Here is a 21,465-nt window from a genome sequence, read left to right on the forward strand (position 1 = left end):
CACGAAAGTCTTAGTTACCAGTCTATCGTGCTCTGGAGTGAACAAGGCTCTGAAATCAGCTACAAGGGTCGGTCCGGTTTTTTTTTGCCACTACTGTACTTATTTACCACATCTTTATGTTGGGAGGTGTTTTGTAAATGGTTCAATAATTTGTGAAGTATACTTTTCTCCCGGACCTCTCACACATTATGTTGATAATTAGTAGATTAATATGATCTAATGTTTTATTTTCAAAAGGCCAAATATTTTACAAGTTTTTGGACATTGAATCTAAGTTATCTTGGCTAGGTAATAGGTACTGTTTTGTTTCCCTAAAGTTTGCAGCATTTACTCATAGAGAGATCAGCTGTTAATGTATGCTTTTCAAGGAGCTATTGTTGAAGAAATGTTTTGAGGGTCTGCACTGTTAATTCCAGGATCAACTTTTTACTCTGTACTATATTCTTTCTGCCATTCATTTTCAGTAGTTTGAGTTAATAACAATTAAGAGTTCAAGTGAATATTTTTTTGACTTACAAATGTCACAGTTGTTTTGAAACTTGAAAAATTAAGGACATTAACTCATCTGTAACATCCATGACAAAATGTGTGTAACATCCGTGACATGGAAGAAACAGCTATAAAATATTTAGCGATTATGTTTTTGTGAACTAATTACATGCCATGAGATTTGCATAGCTTTCACATGGACACTATGGGAATGAATTTCCTTTTGCTTGAGGCAGAGACCTGAGTTTTACACTTTTTGTTAATAAGGTGTGAAGTGAGTTCACAAATCTTGTAACATCTGTGACGGAACCTTTCCTTTATTTTCTGCAATAATAATAAATATTATTCAACAACTTTTTTCTGTAAAATGATACTGATATTCTAAATTGATTCTAATAATAAAAACTGACAAAAGTCACTTCATTTTCAATATATATAATTTGAAAATAGTAAAAATGTAACATCCATGATAACTGGCATGGCTGTTATCAGAATTTCCCAGTGTTGTAAGTTTAACATGTTTAACAGTGTGGACAAAGTGTTAAATGAAATTAGCATTAACATGATCAATCAACATGTTGGGATGTTGATGGTAAATCATTTAACATGTTGTTGTTAAATGTTTAATAGTGGAGACGAGCCTTTACAAGCTTTTTGTAATGCTAGGGTAACCAAACTATTACAAGATTGGGTGGAAGCAAGGCAATCAATCAAGAGTTGGTATCCAAAGAGCTTTAGTTGGATCAGTGACAGAGATATCCAGAAATGATGCTGTAGATGGAGTCAATCATCTTCCAAGGATTTGGCAACGTATTGTTGACATGGCAGGGGACTCTATTTGAATTATATCATGTCAAAAGTAACCTGAATAAATTTAGTTACGAACAATCTTAGCACAGTAGTATCACAGACAAGCACTTGTCAATAACTAACATTCGAATGGAGCGACAGAAAGGTCTCTTTGTTCAGGTCATAAACCGCTAGAGAAAGTGTGGAGTGAGTTGTTTCTGTACCAAACCAAAAACCCGCCTATTGATTCTGCCTGTACTATAGGTGTACATCAGTTGCAAGGAGGTAATTGAACTCATTGTTATGCTCCCTTTGTAAGAAAGGGACGTGACGTCATGTCGTTGTGTAGGGACCTAAACTCTGCTGTCTGATTTTGATAATAAATTATTAAAAGTATTTTAGTTTCGTCCTTTAAATGTGCAAAAATTTGATTTGAACAAATGTAATATTTTTAAATTCCTTTTTAGAACGAAATGTTACATTTGTTCAAATAAAAGTTCTGCACATTTAAAGGACAAATGTAAAATTCCTTCAATCCTTTATCATCGCAATACACTGCTCTCTTAAACTGACTGAGCGTACTGGAAATTAAGTCAATGACTTTCCCAAAACACACTATGAAGCAAAAAAAAACGAGCAAAATTGTGTTAAACTTTTTTGTTTGAAGTATCTCAAAGAATAACCCTCTGAAAATAATAACATTTCTTACAGTCCACGCTGTATATCCTTGTTTCATTTAAGAGCTAGGGTATGTTAAAAGTATAAAATAATTGTATCTCCTTTTCTTAAAAATCAATGTGAAAATTCATACATAAGATAATTTTGCACCTTTGTAAAAGGCATACATAAAGTTAGTTTTTCTAAAACCTATTTCTTTGGTTATTTATTGAGATATTTATTTGGATTTATCACACGTGTCGTTTTTCTTAATGGTTGTTCTTAGCATGTTTGTGTTAAAATTTGTTTTATTCTACCTTAAATACTGTCAGAAGCATAAAATCTCAGCGCAATGTGTAATTTATATAGAACTTACCATTTTTATCATAAGATGCATTATTATTGATGGTTTTCCCTCAGACCTTAACATGAATTGCAACAAATTATTTGAAATAATTATTTAGCTTTTAATTGATGTTTAATTTTTTTGTTGGAATGAAATCCTGTTCTTATTTCGCTTACTAAAGTAATACAGACAACTTTGAAAAACATATTATATGTCTTTCACGTGTTAAATTTTATGGTACCTTATTAACACGTGAAAGACATATACTGTAATATGTTTTCCGAAGTTATATGTGTTAAAAGTTATGTAATCAAGATGTATATACAAGCAACATATTGTGGATTAATTGGTGGATTAATTGATTTCATTTCAACTAATTCAAATGAAGAATGAAAAATAATTCGTAATGTACGAGTATACAATTACGTGGTCAAAATTCGGTACGGAGATTATTATTTCAAGCAAATATGATGTATTTAATTTGTAGTCATGAAGACATTAGGTGGAATATATGTAATTGTGCTTAGTGTTTTCTGGATGGTTGTACATCTCTTCTTTTTGCTTAAATCTCTTTCCATTTCACAAAAACGTCTTATATATGCTTTCTAATTATGAATTTTGTATGATAGAAGCCTGTTTCCTATTTTGAACGTTTGAGAATATTTACATCTATATTAACCTAATAAAAATGTTCTTATACTTTATTTCTAAATTGTTTGTTACTTATCTGTATGCCTTGCTTTATATTTCGAGATCATTGTCAAGCGTCAGGTTTTGTAGTGTGTTGTACAGATTCTTTGTTTATACATTTATAATATCAGGAGTTGATGTTGATAGATATGTCACACTGGTATATTCGTAATTATTATTGGATTTAGAATACATTCTACTGCCCGTGTCTCACGTCCTGAACCGAGAGTTCCCTAGTGCTTATAACCACGCCTCTTTGGTCTGCACGGACTGGCACGTCAGCTGCAGCGTGCGGCACGGCAGCATATTACATGTTCTGAAAACATCCTATGCCAGTACAGGGGTTTTTACTGTTTATAATACTGGATACTGTAATCGTGGTTACCACTATCGCTATTATCTCTGATGGCGATTTCCTAAAATGTATGTACACACTAGGCCACTCTTCGTTCAGTCTGGACAACTGCTGAATTACCATAGAGCAGCATTTCTCAAAGTATGTTCCGGGGTTCCGTGAGCCCTATGTGAATTTAAATTTTATTTTATACTTTTTTACTTGGTTATTTAACGACATTGTATCAACTACTACCGATGGGATTGATGATAGCGAAATAGTATTTGGCGAGATAAGGTCGGGGATTCGTCAAAGATTACCTGACATTCGCCTTACGGTTGGGGAAAACCTCGGGGAAAAAATCCAACCAGATAATCAGCCCAAGCGGGAATCGAACCCGCGCTCGAGCGCAACTCAAGATCGATAGGCAAGCACCTTAGCCGACTGGGCTGCTCTGGTAGCTATTTTATACTTAGTGGATACTATAAAAATATATAAATGTTACGAAAATATGAATCAATAATAACATGAAACCACCACCAATAATAATAATAATAATAATAATAATAATAATAATAATAATAACCCAAGAATATGCTTAATAATAATGTTTAATGAACATCTAAAACGGAAAATACCCAAAATACTCATCACTTTCATTACTGGATTCTCTGCGTATGTGTTCACTAAAACAAAATATCGAAAAGACAAAATGCAGAAGTACAGTAGAAATGAGACTACAACTTTCCGCCATAAAACCAGATTGCAGGCTTAAAAAGCAAATACATTAGTCCTACTGAACAGAATTATTGAGATACTAGCTTTCACTTGTCTGTTAATTATTAAATATTAATAAAATATTACAAGGATTCTGCTATTACACTTTAGATTAAAAGGGATTTCGCGGTGGAAAAAGTTTGAGAAACACGTGATAACTGTAATCGTGATTAGGTCGATAATCTCGAGTAGAGACTGTAGTGTACCACTGGTATTAGTGTTTAGTTACAGGAATTGATGAGGACATATCTGTTTTGTGGGAGGATAGCCTATACATTCGCTTGTCCATGGCTGATCTTGCTCCATAGCTGACGAAAGGAATCCTGAAAAGGCCGATGTATTGAATGTAGGGTAGTAGGCACATACGGTACCCAGTACCTCCTACTCCCCCCCTCTGCATCTCGCCCCGCAAAGAAACAGCTCAGGAAGTGAGGCAAGGGCAGTATATCTAATATATATTTCTGGTAGGTAATAAAAATACAAGTTTGGGATGTGTAGTAACTCCATTTAATGGATATCAAGTACACTCACTTTATTTTCTTTTCTATGTTGATTCAATTTTATTTTAGACTGTGTTTTTTCATTGTTCTCCAATGTTATATTGTTGTTATTAGTAGGCCCTGGATTTTTATGTAATATCAAAGTGCGAAATATGTACATAAAAATATTGTAAATATCGGGGAAATATGTAAATTCACAAAAGTGTCGTCACAATTTAACTGATCAGTTGAAGTGTGAATAAGTTATGCTGCCTGGCAAGTCGATTTGCCATTTCCACCCCATAGTATGGCTTGCAAATACAAATTATCTCTGCTACAATCTATGCTTTTTCTTTTATCATAAGATTTCGTATAAAAATATTTTTGTGTCGCACACAGAATGGTATTTTGACTTACCTGACACCCGACCCAAACTCTGAACTACTGTGTTTTACAGACATAGGGTTGGAATCCCCAGTTTTATGTTTACTTTTATTTTTAAAAGAATTACTCTCTCTCTCTCTCTCTCTCTCTCTCTCTCTTAAGCCAGCTTTAGAAATTGAAGTGAAATATTTTCTATAACTGTGAACAGAATATAACGACGTCAGTTCCAGGCCCTCTCTCTTTACTATCATCATGTACTATATTGCATGTTCAGTTCAAAGTGTGTCATGGCTCGCTGTATGTCGTCATGTGGCTAGCCGATGAGCCTAGAGAATTCAATCTTTCTACATTTCCGCAGAGGCGTATTACCTATGTGCCAGAGAAGTTGCGTGGCAAGTATGGCGTTCATTCAGAAGAGTACTTACCAATACGTACTGTAACACCGGTAGTGGCAGGAATGTGAACTGTTTGAAAACACGTACTGAGGTGAGTTTTTTTCTTACTGGCGGGATATGGGGAGAGGGTTAAGACGATTACTTACATACAGTATTTGTTGACATTAACTTCGAAGGTCAACATGGACACGGAGCATTTGATTTGTATTGTGGAATGTTGCCGTACGGAACCGATGATAACAAATATCCTGCGTACGACTTGCCCGCGCAAAACACAGTTCGAAAGAGGTTATGGTAGCACACAGACCGTACAGACCGCCATCTGTTGCTACGACGTTCAAGTTATACCGTATACGTTCTCAAGTTCAGATAGAACGCCTTGAATAATAGGCAACGTCTCTGACATAAAAGCTGAAACTCGCTTCAAATCGCTGACTCACAACAGTGACGTCATGACACACTTTGAAATGAACACCCAGTAGTGAGAACAAAAGGTGGCCCTCCAGGCGGTGTTATGGGACAGGGACGATAAGATTTATTTCCAAGTATATATGAAAGAAAATTCAATACTGTACTCTGAAAAATAAAACGAATTTAATAAAAGTATTAAAAACTCGATAATTGTTTAGATATGTACAAAAATGTTACATTCTTTGCATAATATGTAAAATATGTAATATTACTAAGAATATGTAAAAATATGTAAAATGAAACTCAACTATAACCATATCGGAACCACAAATCGCCAACATTTGTAATTTTCAGTAGTCCACAAGTAAAGGAATGCAATATGTAATTACATAAGAATCCGGGCCCTAGTTACTAGTCTAAGAACATTCGAGTCTGGCAGCATGAATTAATGTCTGTATTGTTTCATTGTACAGAGGATGATTACTATGATTGCACATGTTTGTACATTCTGTTCAGGAGTTCTTACTGTTAATTTTTAATTAAAATTAGGCTTTTAAATACAAAGGGCAATCAATAAATTTCCAGACTGTCCTGGAATGTAGAACACGCATAGGACATATGAAACGAAGAAGTTATCTAGAACCAGGGAAATGCCTGGAATCTATACTAATGCATTACTTGAAAGGCAGAGAAGAAGACTAGCCATAAGGCATATATGGAGAGATTCCAGGAAAAATCGCATTTCAGTGTTTGCACAAAATCACGTATAGAAGCTCAGTTCTTAACCCTTCAGTATTCGTGTACTTTTTCATAACGTATTCAGTCAGGTGTGGAACAGCTGTCACCGAAGTTATATTCTTGCTTTAGAGAATGAATTTGAACATTCTTTGAATATGAATGGTTACATAAATGTGTTAATACGAAGTATACAGAGTTCATTTATAAATAAATGTAAAAATAGTTTTGAAACGGAATTAGTTTATTTATAATTAATAGATACAGTAATTGAACTGGTGAGTGAAAAAGAGAATAACATTCCAAAAAATTGAAAAATTAAACTGAAATAGCCATTTTGTAGATTTTTGCTTAAGCTATTTAATGAGTGTAAAAAGGGGAATATTCCACTCTCATATTATTAAAACCAGCATTGAAGCTTTATATATATATTTTTTTCGTTGTTGGTAACTCTATAGCATCTATTACTTGCTTTATGGTTGTGCTAACAGATGGAGTTACTTGTCAACAATGACGCTGAAACATGTGTTCAGGTTACTGCCCAGTGACAGTCCTGATATATTTTTATATTTGTGATGATTGGTTAATTAATATTAACCCGGCACAATCACACTCACATTCATACAAATTTCCAGACTCTAGACGCCCAGGAATTCCTCTTCTTCAAGAAAAATTCCCGAGAACCGAGCCCGGGAATCGAACCCGGGACCTCCTGATCTGGAAGCCAGCATGCTGACCAACAGACCACGGAGGCAGTCGAAGCTTTAGTTGAGTGAAATAAGGATAACATTCTGCCATTTGACAGAACATTTTCAGTTATTAAACGACGAGTTCGAAGATTAGATCGGATTTACTCTCCAAATCAGTATGATGACATCATTAGAAGTGCCAGGAAACTCAACCCCCTCCGCCATATCAAGTAAAGGGACTTCAAAACAACCAGGTACTCAACTTCAAACACTATGGCACAGTATTTCAAGAAAACATGTAAAGATATTGAGAATAAAAACCTGACATTTAACATCAGTAAGTACAGGAAACTTATATTCACTCGGAAAGATGAAAGGCTGTGTCGAGACTTCAGAGTACATTGATGGTTTGCACCATGGAACATTCAGGTTGAAGGAACAAGATCATGTGGGGCTCCCCACTACTGCAGCATATAATGGAAAATTTGGAACCGATATAAAAAGTTAGAGGACATCTCAAAAGTCACGCATTACATACCTGATGAGTACAAGTCACTCTATGAAGACATCCTTAAGTGTCAAATACAGCAGACAGTGATAAGGATGAATAAGGACTCATATTATGGTCATCACTGTATAGAGTAAAACCATTTTAAAGTGTCTTTTGTACTATTAAACATTTCATGTCACAAAAAAATATTATAGTTAATAAGTTTATCTGTTGTGAAAACATTCAGTGGAAAAAGGATAATATTCCAACACATTTAATTATTAATAATTATTAAAAAAAATAAGTATTTGACTTTGAGATTGTACGAGGAATACAGAATGACTAGTTCTACAATTGTCTACTAGTAACTTTTCCAATAGAACCCTAAGCTTTTTCTGCAAACTTGTTTTTTTTTGTTTTCCCACAAACTAGGGAAGTTGGAATGTTATCCTTATTCCACTCACCCATTCAATTATTTATGTGTAAATTTCAAATGCTTTCTACATTTACCTACAAAATTAACACTGGAAACACGTTTATAATCCTTGCTTTGTTGTGAAAATCTTTCTTTACAATAATGCCTTAATAGCTTATGTCCTATTGTCCTATTTTTCTTGGATTATTCTTCTAAATGCATTCTCATGAATGCTTTCTACAGACATGTCTTTGCAGTACCTAACAGATATTCCTCAAATGGTCGACACATGTCTGTTTTGAACATTTCACACATCATTTCTAGTCTTTTGTCTCTATCTATCTTCATAGTGTATCCAGCTATTTGCTGACAACACGTGTTCCACTATGTTTCACTATGAATTTCCTCTTCTTGCAAATGATGGGTAAAAGCACGATGCTGGTTGTATATTTCAGCAGCCACATTCCAAAGATGAGGTGTATTCAGTATATATTGGAGAGAATTGTCCAAGCTTACAGGGATTGCACATTTTAGATTAGTTCTATGGATGTTTGTGACAGGGCAGTTTAAGAGGATATGTTCCAAATCTTCTTCGTTATTGTTGCACCAGCAACAACTACTAGAGTCAACAAGATCAAAGCGGTGAAGATACTTCTGAGTGACAATATGGCCTGTCCTGGCTCTTGCTAAGAAAGTTTGTATGTGTCTGGGAATGCTGCGGAACATTTGTAAATCATTACATTTCTTTTGTTTGTTTTGAAGAACTTTGCATTTATCAGAAGAATGCCATAATTCGACCCATAAATTTGTTAAATGAGAATTAACTGCAGAATATGCGCTGGTTAAAGAAGTTGTTTGCATAGGTTTGGGCCCAAAAGATGTTGCCTGTTTGACAATATTATCAACAATCTAATTTCCAGTAATGCCACAATGACTAGGTATCCATTGGAAAACTATTTCTTTTTGAAGATTTAGTTTATTTAATATTTTCTGTATAGAATTGTAATTTGTGCATAGGAAGTTGGAGTATATTTCATGATATTTAGAATAGCTCCCATCAAGTCACTAAAAGTGCATATAATTATATCAGATAAGGAAGAGAGATGTAAAAGCACTGTCTCTATGGCCAGTAGTTCTGTTTCGAGACTAGAGGGAGCTGAATATGATATATAATATTTCTCGTTATACAGACTTCTCCGTCGCTGAAAATTAAGCGGCTGAATAAGTCATCGTCGTCTGCTGCCTGTTGTTGTAGCTGGCAAGAAAACTCATAGCGCTTGCATTTGTCATCTTCATTTAGCATATGTAGAAGCTGCAGTGTGTATGCTTTCATAGCCAGCCTCTTACACAAAATACTCCACACAGTCATTGAAGGAAATTGAAGCTCATGGGACGCTCTATGGACTGATTTCCCCGGGCTCCTTACGAATGCTTCTCTGACTCGCTCAACGTTCTCTTCACTCACCCTGGGATGGCCACTCCTCTTTTGTGGACACAAGACAAGATCTTGATGACGATTTCATCTTTCAGCAAGATGGGGCTCTGCCACATTTCCACAATGCAGTTCGTGTTTACCTGAATACGGAGATGTCTGATCATTGGATAGGACGTGCTGGAGTAAGGGACAGATGTTTCATGACATGGCTACCAAGGTCACCCGATACAACTGCATGTGACTTTTATCTATGGGGGTACCTAAAGGACCGTGTGTTTGTACCGCCTTTGCCACGTGATTTAGAGGAACTAAAAACCAGAATTCGAGAAGCTGCTGCCACGGTCACAGAGGATATGTTGAAAAGAGTATGGGAAGAGTTTCATTATCATTTGGACATCTGCCGAGTCACTCATGGTTCACACATTGAATCTCTGTAAGGTGTAAACAGAACTTTGAGAGTTTGACTTTAAACTGACGTTTGTTTGAAGTGCTATTATTAGTAGTTTTTGTGTAATAAAATATTGAAAGTGTTACCGGACTTTTGATATGCCCTGTATTTTGGGATATAATACTCTGCGTCTGAAAATCCATTATCAGGATTCCGTGACTCATCAGTATAGATATGGAGAAAATTATCTTATTTATTACAGATTAGTTCCATGGCACTAGATTTTAAAACATGTGGTGCATCATTCTTAGTATGATCGCCAGGTAACAACGGCCCCTGGATCCATTCCTTTGTTCTGGGATTGGCATATCGGTTTCTTGAATTCCCAGTAATACATGAGAACGTCTTCTAATCTCTGAAGAAATCTGATAAACGTAGATCCACAATCCTTCGAAGTTCAATAGAACAAATTATCCCTAAAGATACAGTATATAACTCACAAAAGTGATAATGAATATTTACCAGAACTTTACAGAAACTGTAATGTAAAAAGTTGCGTAGTTGACAATTGCCACCCGAAGAATAAAACTTTAGCTACAATATGAGGAACTTCAAGACTGAAACTAAAGAACGTGAACTTGGTTTTGAAGGTACCTAAAGTTTCACCATTGTAAACCCTTTCTAGGAAATACAACAATGAAAAGAAACACGCTGGTTGACAGGTGTTCCCCACACGAGTACTGAAGGCTTAAAGACAATCTGACACTGTTTGATAGATTGACTTAACAGCCATGAAAGCAGCAATCTTCAGTGACACACATACATATAATATGGTTAACAGTATAATAAATACAAGCACAGTTCGGAAATATGTTGATTGCACCTTGTATTTTGCAGCTTAACATAAAATTCACATGTAATTTCCTATGTAACAGTTAGAATATCTGTAATATATGTTTTGTATTAGTTCAAACATTAACATTGAAAAAAAATTAAGAATTGAAGTGAATATTTGTAATCACTTGTGGTGCTCCACTACTGTTTTCGAAATATAATGATGCTCATTACCTGTATTGTTATCAAATATATAGTTATAAAATATATTTTATGGTATGGTAGCATTTGAAATACTTTTCAATGAGCTCCATGGTCACAAACTTTACATGAATTTCTTTATAGAAGGGTAAAAGATATGAGAGAAGAACAGGCATCTTAGCTTCCATATAAAAGTAACACTTCAGAAGAGTTTAACATATTACCTGACTTTTTATGCTTTTAAAGCACACATATGTCTTTGTAGCTGTGGCATAGTGTCCTTCTCCCTGCCGAGGACATGACAGGATACAGAACATGATGACATAACTGAACTGTCTCGAGATTTAATAATAGCAAATAAAACGCTAACAAACTCGTACTAATAATGACTACTTTAATAACATAAAAGTCAATCTTAACATTATAGAAAGCAGTCCTCAACTTGTGTAACAATTAGGCAAGGTACATCTATCCTCAAACAATTAGGCAAGGTACATCTATCCTCCACCGACCAAGGGAATAATAACAACTTACTAGTAAAGCTGAACATAAAACAATTCCTCCTGACAATGAGGTAAATTCAATAAAAGAACAAGAGTGACTGCACAATAACTAACGTGGCCTAGAAATAAAATGCCTCTTATATTACTTGTCTGATGAATGATTACCTGTGGCAGCGGAGACAACTGCTCGAAATGAAACCTGTGACAATCTCTTATCTCAGGCGTTGCAGTCTAATTTTCACATCCATGCAGTGTATCGTTGTGACAGTATTAAGTTCAGCTGTTGCTCAAGTACAGTGAATATGCACCCTCTCAGTACCGATCATTATAGTTGGCGAGAGTACTGGACAGATAACACCATTTACTAGAATTGTATTAGTGGCACTGCCATTCTCGAAAACGAGAAATAATCTGCCTGTTAACATTACACCGACTACTACTAAATACTACAATTCGTGACTCATACTAAAAAATCAATCCTCCTCTGAAACAATAATAAGCGGAGACAGAGGCTGTGAAGCAATTTCTTGTTATCAACATTCACCTTAATCAGCTTAATCACTCGACAGCACACATTTTGAATATTGTAAACACATGATTTATTTCACTTTGAATGCAGGACTATATAGCAGTAGATAAGAACTAATTACAATTAGCTATCGGCACACATTACATTAATGATTTCACAGTAAGAATATATAATATTGTAAAATGAAATAAACTGAAATATTATGATTAGAGCCAGGATGTTTGGCAAAATGGCTTTTTTACTGGTGGAAGTAAATCATTATTTCCATAGATATAAATGTGATTTGGAGTAAATCAAAGTGACAGGGATGCCTTTTTCAAAGATTATTGTGCCTCTTTTTAAATTTTATTGCCTTTTTTACCTGCCTACTTTAACTGTTATAAATTCCTAAACATCCGGGCTCTAATTATAAGTAATAATTGACATTAAAAGAGGTGCTGGTATTAATATAATAATTTTCTTGTTATATTGGTACCAAGTGCAGGAGAGCATGTGATTATATGTGCTGATAACATTCGTGCTAATAATGCTTTGAAGTGGAATGTACATGCCCTCCCTCTTGCTCCGCATAGTCCCTGCAGTGCCTACATACAGATGTCAACAAACGACAGTGCACTCACTGGACAGTGATAAAGAAATTTCAGACAACCAATACGAATTAAGTCAACATATAATCAAACACATTCATACTTATAACTTGCACTGTCAAGCATTACTTGCGGACCACTCCAGCCACTGAATTAATATCCGCAAGTCCAAGGAAGAGTCACCTAGGCAGCTCCAGCAGACTGAAAACCCGTGTAACACAGGCGAAACTATAGTGCAGTTACTAATCACTTGCTGCTGTACAGCTACACATCTCGTCGACTGACCCCTCACTCGGTGGACAAACAACCACCACTGTTGTCAGACATCAAATTCTGATGTGTACTCGGCTGCACATCGCAGATCACTCTTCCATGATGCACCACCACTCCAGTCGAATGCTGCCCTACAGTCACTTCCAATGGATGATGTCCGAAAAACAGGAGTAGGGATTTTAACTGACAAATTTGAAAAAGCACCCATAGTAGAAAAATCATACAAGACACTGGCTATCCAACATGCAAAATTCGCGGGTACTCGTGTAAAGGGGGTTAAGTCAAATTATAAGATATGTAAACTTCTCTCCTTTGGTATTGAACAAAACCACTTTGTCACAAAATACAGAGCACTGTAACTGCATTATGGATGGAAGCATGATTTAACAGAAATAATCGTGGAGGGTTCAAATCTTTACTTATCCCACTTTAGCCAATTCATAATTAATCCCCTTTACACAAGCACCCGTGAATTACTACCCTCATTTGAGGTGCCAATTGATATAATCAAAAGCAAAGATGATAAGCCACTAGGACTGCCATCTATGTAAAAGAAAGAAAACGAACAGAAATATATGAAAATGAAATACGAGCGAAATAGAAACAAAGTGGCATTAGAATACATCACATAACATATCATAAATTTAAACTGATGACACTGGTTCCACTTGTTGAATTTAATTTGAAGGACTTCAGTATTCATTAGGAAGTGGTATGTTATTTCACTTAGAAAACTCAATGGGGATTTCATTGTTAATGGCTAATATGAATTATTACTTACTTACTTATGGCTTTTAAGAACCCGGAGGTTCATTGCCGCCCTCACATAAGCCTGCCATCAGTCCCTATCCTGAGCAAGATTAATTCAGTCTCTACCATTATACCCCATCTCCCTCAAATCCATTTTAATATTATCCTCTCATCTATGTCTCAGCCTCCCCAAAGGTCTTTTTCCCTCGCCCATACATGCTATATGCCCTGCCCATGTGAAACGTCTGGATTTAATGTTCCTAATTATGTCAGGTGCATTGTATAATTTTCTCCATTCTCCTGTAACTTCATCCCTCTTAGCCCAAATGTTTTCCTAAGCACCTTATTCTCAAACACCTTTAACCTCTGCAAATCTAATACATTACCGTAGGTACATTAAGAGAAAACCACAATTTCAAGTTGCACAGAGTTTGTGAGAGTTTCTGGCGTCTTGTCAGCCCACTCGAGTTATTATGTGGCCTCCAGATGTGGAGGGTAGCTGCGAATATATTGAATAAGCAGTCGTGGACAGCCGATAAGGAGTGGTCCTCCAGCTTGGAGTTGGGCAAAGGGCTACAACCCATTAACATAAAAAACAGCTTGTTACGAAACCATACAATAAGCTTCGGAATATTACTATTGTAAAATACACACTTTTAACCTTTTTTTTTCTGACATTTCTGTAAATGTTGTGTGTGAACATGTGAGCCAAATCCCATTCTGTAACTACATTGCATACCAAGGTTAAAAGAGGACAAAGTTATGCAATGTGTTTACCGCATAAACTTTTTAAACCTGCATCAGAATATGTAACCTGGAACCTACCAGCATTCTATCAGTTAGGTTGTGGTGCAAACATGGAAGAACGCAGTTACAGCAGCAACTGTTGTTCTACACATATTCAACTGTTATATTAACACAACAGAGAAATGTAAACATTTTAACATAACAGAATACTGGTTTACTAATAGCTATAGGTAGGTAAAAGGGAGGAAAAAGTATATTTACTTAAAGTTACAAAGACTAATTATAAAATCACTACGGTAAATAATATTACCTACAATCTGATTTACTTCTTCCACCTATCCATTAAGGCAGGTTGCTGGTTTTTGCTTTCTTATAAACCCTATATACCACATTTTCAACACTGCTGGGTGCAGGCATTACATTATCATCACAATCAAATCTCATTAGGTATTTAGTAGTATTGCTGATGTCTTCCAGCGCTAACAGGAAAATTGTTGGGGACTCATTGTTTTCTTTATTTCCCTCGTCCTTTTCTTCATTTTCAGATGCATCAAATGTTAGATTTCTTTCTAACATTAATTGTTCCATGATTTGAACTTCACATGTTACATATTCTTCATATGACACACCAGCTTTTAATCGATCACATTAGTCGTCTGTCGTGTTAATTCTGTTCCACTTTCAGTCCTGAAAGATCCACTTTCATCCATAGATAATCCACATAGTATGAAAATAGTTGACATTATTGAATCTGTGATTGCTTTCCAAGCCTCTGCAATGACATGCAGAACATCCAGAACATTTACCTTAATCAGAGTTGCATCATGAATCAACTTGTCAATTGCACATATTATTTTTCTCACAAGATTCTTGCGGTAATAATGTTTAAATGACATGATTATATTTTGTTCAGTGTAGAGTAATCAGTAATTATGTCCACCACTATGGAGTAACGATTAGCCTGCCTGACCATGAAACGAGCAGGCCTGGGTTCAAATTTGGTTGGGACAAGTTACCTGGTTGGGGTTTTTTTCCATGTTTCCCTCAACCACTCGAAGCAGAATTGCTGGGTAATTTTCGGTGTTGGACCTCGGACTCATTTCTCCTTCATTAGCATCATTTCATTAATCATATTTAACAGTTAACAGGTTGACCAGGAGGAATTTGCCTACAGGTGGCATCTGTCTGCAGGAGCTGCACATATCCCAGAGATGTCACATGGGCTTCAATCAGCAGACTGGAGATTATTTACTTTATAAAGTACTTTACTATTTATAAAGACCTCATCTTGTCCTGCCCTAAGCTTCAACAAAAGATTGTCAGCTTCATTTTTTCACTTCAATACCTGAGGAATCCTCACGCTCAGTCATCAGTACAGCTTCAGAAAATATCTTTTTGACTTTTTAAGAAATTGAAATAGTAAAAATTCTCCCTTTTGTTGAAAAAGACCACAAGCCTGCTTGGAAATTTATCCAAGCTTAAGAAACAAGACCTGAGGGATTTATACATTTCACTCAAACAACTCAAAGCAGACTTTAAAGAAAACCATCTGGTTTTGCTATGGTCTAACGTAATTTTATTTTCTCCTTCAGAAAATTCACAGAATGATTTTAAACTCTCCAGTTTGACAGTAAGCAAACGAAAAAAATTGGAAAATCCTTTCTATAACAGCCTGAAAGTCAAGTGGCAAAATACCTACAGCAGTTCTGTACAGTATTGTGTATTATATGGGCTGCACAACTACCCCACATATTTGCCTACTCAATTCTTTTTTATTTATTAAATATTTTTTTTACCAGCCGCCACAGTGGTCTAGTGGTAGAGTGCTGGACTTATTATGTTGTGAACCTGGGTTCGATCCCCGACATACCTCAATTTATAACTTGTGTTAGGCAAGCCCGTGATCCAGGTAACATGGGTTTTCTCCAGCAGTTCCGGTTCCTCTGTGGCATTCCAACAAATCTTATCACCTCATCATGGGTGTAGTGTATGCCAGCCTCCTATGTCACATCCTTGGCAATGACTCTGTTGGTAAATTGGTCTACACAACTGGGTTCATATGGGTGAATGACGAAAAGTCAAGTACCCGCCATTAGTTAGCCTAAAAAAAGTTTCTTTTTAAATAACCAAAATTGGTGTTTGTATTGTTGTCTGCTGATATTCCTAGTATTTTGTCTGAAATGTTAAATCTTTCAACAATTTCCATAATACAGTACTCTCATTTTACAAGGGATCTAGATTACAACAGAACCCCGGCATTAGGGTTGCCAACTTCTTTTGAAGAAAATATGGGAGACTAAGGAATCGACAAAATTTCACATAGAAAATTGACAAATTATTCAGTTCCATTACTAAAAACAATTCTGTGGCCGGGAGGAAGAAGGTCTTAAGTAAAAATTTTATACTTTTCAGGAGAGCAGTAGAAAGATGGCAATTGGTGTCAATTATAGAGTTTTTTTAAGAGGTTTTCCCTGGATATTATTTGTTTATATTTCTTCTAAAATAGGTAATGTTGCTCATTTAACAATTTTCTTGATTATTTCCAAAAATAGCCGCACTTAAGCCCTTTTAAGACTAGAACCCAAACTGAGTAGAAGGGACTATGTAAACATAAGACCTTTTTCATGTCAAAATAAATGAGAAATGTAAATTATTAGGAATGCAAAATGGGTCTTAAACAATTATTATAGGACTGTTTACAGTAATGCTCTATAAATCCAGTCAGGAGTCTTATTTGACTTTAACCATTTTACCAGATTGTAGAGAATTGTTTCCACTTTCACAATATATAAAAATCTCATTTTCACAAAAAAATTGACTTAAGACCTTTTTCCTCCCGGCCACAGAATTTTATTCTGCACTTCAGCACCTAAGCTTAAATTAAGAGTATTTTGAGACACATTTTGTGTCGCATAATAATTGAAGTCGTCAGCAGTTTGCTGTTCTGGTATGATTAGATGTAGTCCGACCAGATATTTTGTGGTCCAGCAGGGGACATCGGCAATTTCAAGAAAAACCACTAACACTTACCTAGTCATGCTCTATTGAAATGTTGCAGAAAATACATGTAACATTAGATACAATGATAGAACTTTGCACATTAAATTTGTTGAATATCTTAACTTTTTTAATTAAGTGCAGAAACAGAGGTAACTCCTATACATAATTATAGCCACTAAGAATTCAAGAATTCAATTTCAGTTCTGACGCATGCATGGAAGTCTTTCACATAATATTGTACACACTGAACTCTAACACACATTTTACAAGTACTTGTCTGAAGAATCTGTTCATTCCCATACAGCTTTCCACTAAGTTCTTCACATGAGAAATGAAAGTTTGTTTTCACTTGTAACAAAGCTTTAAATATTTCAATTTTCATTCTTGACTTTTCATCAGTCCAGATTGAGTTCATTGTGGAGAAAAGTCTTTCAACTGATGAATTACTGACTGAAAGACACATGATTAATGACACTATTTTGAGAAGATTTTCAAACTCAATGGAATTTTTTTTTTATAAATGTTGAAAAACATCTTACCACTTTTCATCTGTTGGTTTGTCACAAAATTCCTCATTTTTTGAATTACATAAAAATGGACGCTGTGACAGTTCTAACGCTTCCATGCAACGCGAATGCTAAGATGACCAAAGAGAAAGATGCTATATTCTTCTCAAAGAGTGCAGAATATCTCATACTGTGCTCACTGGTTCTTCTGTCTCATACTGAGAAACTTTCAGAAATGTGGATGAATCACAGCAGTTTCAGTAAAATGCTATTGAAACAAAATCAAAGCTTCTGGGGACAAAATTCACTTCCGGGGACAAAAACAGGGACATTTTCTCCCCGGGGACAGCATCTCAAAACCGGGGACTATCCCAGGAAATCGGAGACGTCTGGTCAGCCTAATTAGATGCATCGTGCTCCTGTTTTGAACATCTGTGTAATTATTGTTCAGGAAATGAAATACCCTCTTTGTATGAGCATTACTACTTGGTACGCTTAGAATAAAACTCACCAGTTTTTTCCAGTTTATAATATAAACATGGTTTGATTTTAAACGAGTCAGCAATAAAAACCTATTTCTGACAAGCATTATCTTCTCTGAAGACTGCACATTTTAATTCATCTCTTGAACAACAAAATTCAGCATATAAATCATCATTCACGGCAAAATCAAATGCTTAGAATAATAATTTTTACATTATGCAAAAATAAAGAAGAAAAATGCTCGAAGAGAAAAAAAATACAGGAGCCGGGAGAGTGTTAAAAATGAGGGGCAAATACGGGAGGGTTGGCAACCCTACCCGGCGTACACTTTACTTAGTACACAAGCAACAGTCACTCACATGTTCCGGTACAATTCTCAGAAGCAACTAACTGCTGGGAAGTTTTGTAGAACTGGCTTCCCACGATACGGTCGGGAGAGCAGGAAGTCGGCCAACGGAGGAATGATGCAAAGTTTTCTCATAAAATGAGAGCACTGTATAATGAACCAGAATATCTGAAGTCTCTCCACGTGTACTGGTGAATTTTAAATTTAATTTTTAATTTCAAAATTTGGAGTTTTCCAGTACCAACAAAAACTGATGACGTTTTCTTGTCAATGTGGTTTGATGTATCAATTTATAATATGCAAAAGGGCGAACCTTTTAAATCTTCAGTGATGTCCTTTTGAGCATGAGGTGTCAAATCATTTATGGTTATGGATTTGCATTTAGTCCATAAGTAAATTCCTTATCCATGACTTTAACCCGCCAGTGGTCGCTGTATGAATATTACTCTCACATCTCTTTAAATCTTGATTCTGAATTCTGGTTTTCTCTCTAGTTGAGTTTATGACTTTTAGTCACAAGCAGCTATTATTTTCACCAAACCCATAATTGCGATTTCATTAAGCCCCTGCATCATCTGTGAGGGATTCTCTTATCATGCGACCAACCATGCTTGGGCTTTTCTGCCAATTCTCAGAATGTCTTACGAATGTCATTCTTTGCAAAATGCAATTATTGTAGATTCAGTTGTTCAGTTAACAAATTATGGGATTATCCAGAGTGCTTGAGAGCTACAATGTGTATGAAAAGATTTTTTTCTTCTCCTTTGTGCTTTGAGGTTGGATAACATAAATGACAGGCACAGGTTGCTATATGAGAAGTATTCAATCACACTGTAAGCAAGCTATCAGATTGGAGAATATGGAACGGTGGACGAAATGTTGGAAGATTTTCGAGGAAGGTGTAAATTTCGCGTATATATTGAAAATAAAGTTACAAAATACAGCATAAAAATATATTCTCTGGTAGATGTCCGCACATTTTATGCAGACATTTTTGTAATTTATGGTGGAGAGCAGCCAAAGGGGACGTACATAGATGACTATAGCGCAAGTAGTTTTGTCAAGAGATTTGCGTCTCCAATATTAAATAATTGGAGAAATATTGCAATGAATAACTACTCCACGTCTATCCCCCTAGGCTTGAAGAAAGAACCTCAATTCTGAGAACTTTAAGAAAAAACAACTAAATCTTACAACTATAGTAGAATCCCTCTTAACCGGCACCAATGGGACCAGGCAAATTCCGGATACGAGATTTTTCCGGATAACTGAACAAGTATTTTAACAAATTACCTGTTCGTATTTTATGATGCCAACCTATTGAAATCGCAGTCATATGAAGCTTATTTCTCAGTCACTTGATCATAACTAAATAACATAAACTGTGTAGATTTTCTTTATTAAAAAACATCACTTAACACAAAAATACACTAATTTAGCATATTCACTGAACGATCTTTGTTTTGTTTGAAGCCCTTAGGTGAGGTTTCTGTCGCACATGCCAGTGTTGTGGAAGACATCTCCATAATAATCCAGTCTTGTCAGCGTTGTGTATTTGTTCCGCATTAACATTACTCTCAGACACAATTTTCTGGAACTGATTAATAAACTGATCCACTGACACTTTGTCGACACTCCTTTGTTCACCGGACTCATCTAGTTTTCGGATTCCATATTTCTCTTTAAATCTGTTAACCCACCCAACGAAAAATCCACACTCACCTTGCAGTTTCATTTTCTGGTGCAATTCCTTGGCTTTCTCAGTCAAGAAATGCACATTCCCTTAGATCTTTTAATTGCCAACCATTCATATAGAACACTATCTAATTCTTCACAATGGGACTGTAAAACAAAAACAATGGCTTTTCTAGGACCTCACCCAATTAGAGCAAAAATAGTTATAGATGGTAAAATAATAGAACAAGTTAGTACATTTAAATATTTGGGTTGCTCTATAACTTATGAGAAAAAGTTTGAAATTTATATTAAACTAAATATATTTAACTACAGTATTTTTGTGGTACAATTCGCTGTACTTTAGGTGAAAAGGTGCTAAAGGAAACTTTACTGAAGTTTTATAAAGTCTTGGCAATTCCCTGCTTTCTTGTATGGTTGTGAATGCTGGACTCTAACCAAAGACCACAAACGAAGAATCGAAGCAGAAGAAATGAAATTTTTTAGATACATAGCTGGCTATACTTTATTGGATAGAAAGAGGATTGAAGATATAAGAAAGGCACTAAATATACAGTAATAGAAATAATCAGAACAAAACAACAGGACTGAAAAGAACACATACCTACATACAATGCCAATTATATGTATTGCTAGAGCAGCCATGGATTATAATCCAAAAGGAGGGAGGTCACTAGGAAGACCAGTTAAGAGATGGCGAGACCAATTTTGGTGGAGGCGGAATAGGTCGAAAAGTCTAAGCCTTGAAGGAGATGATGATGATGATGATGATGATAAAAAAGAAATTCTATAATTTTTTCTGAATACGGTAATCAGGTCATTCTGTAGCACCATGTTCGGTTCCGTGACATTTGGCACACTCCGTGGAGCTTTTGCCTACTGTTATTTTAACCTACGATACATTTAACCTATGTTCACTTCACCTATTATATATTATACATACTGCTTGTTTAGCCTGCTGGTATATTTCATACATTATTATTAGAACAATGTTTTATTAATGCCCATCAAGCTGTGTTTCCTGCAGCTTCTACCAGATTAGGGGCCTATGTTTCTTTCACTTGGGACAATCAGGTTACAGGACTGTAAAGGCTACAGATTTGCAAGC

The 21,465-nt window shown here is 35.6% G+C and overlaps 1 protein-coding gene and 1 long non-coding RNA gene across 8 annotated transcripts in view; one reads left to right on the forward strand and one right to left on the reverse strand.

The window, feature by feature from the left end:
- LOC138705117 (CD2 antigen cytoplasmic tail-binding protein 2 homolog) overlaps nucleotides 1-21,465 on the forward strand; it is a 204,877-nt gene that overhangs the window by 58,982 nt on the left and 124,430 nt on the right. For 5 of the 7 annotated variants that reach the window (XM_069833767.1, XM_069833769.1, XM_069833772.1 and 2 more), the window contains one exon: nucleotides 7,122-10,046. The exons of 1 other annotated variant lie outside the window; for it this stretch is intronic. In XM_069833767.1, coding sequence (XP_069689868.1) covers nucleotides 7,122-7,222 — 101 coding nt within the window. In that variant the 3' untranslated portion in view covers nucleotides 7,223-10,046. Of the gene's footprint in view, nucleotides 1-1,155; nucleotides 10,047-21,465 lie in introns of those variants that run through there. One more of the 7 variants, XM_069833770.1, reaches the window with a different exon arrangement.
- LOC138705121 (uncharacterized) overlaps nucleotides 5,916-21,465 on the reverse strand; it is a 55,860-nt gene continuing 40,310 nt past the window's right edge. The window contains exon 3 of the long non-coding RNA XR_011333627.1: nucleotides 5,916-20,504. This is a non-coding gene — a long non-coding RNA (uncharacterized lncRNA). The remainder of the gene's footprint in view (nucleotides 20,505-21,465) is intronic.

The sequence above is a fragment of the Periplaneta americana genome, chromosome 8 (genome assembly GCF_040183065.1).
Source record: "Periplaneta americana isolate PAMFEO1 chromosome 8, P.americana_PAMFEO1_priV1, whole genome shotgun sequence".
NCBI lineage: Eukaryota > Metazoa > Arthropoda > Insecta > Blattodea > Blattidae > Periplaneta > Periplaneta americana.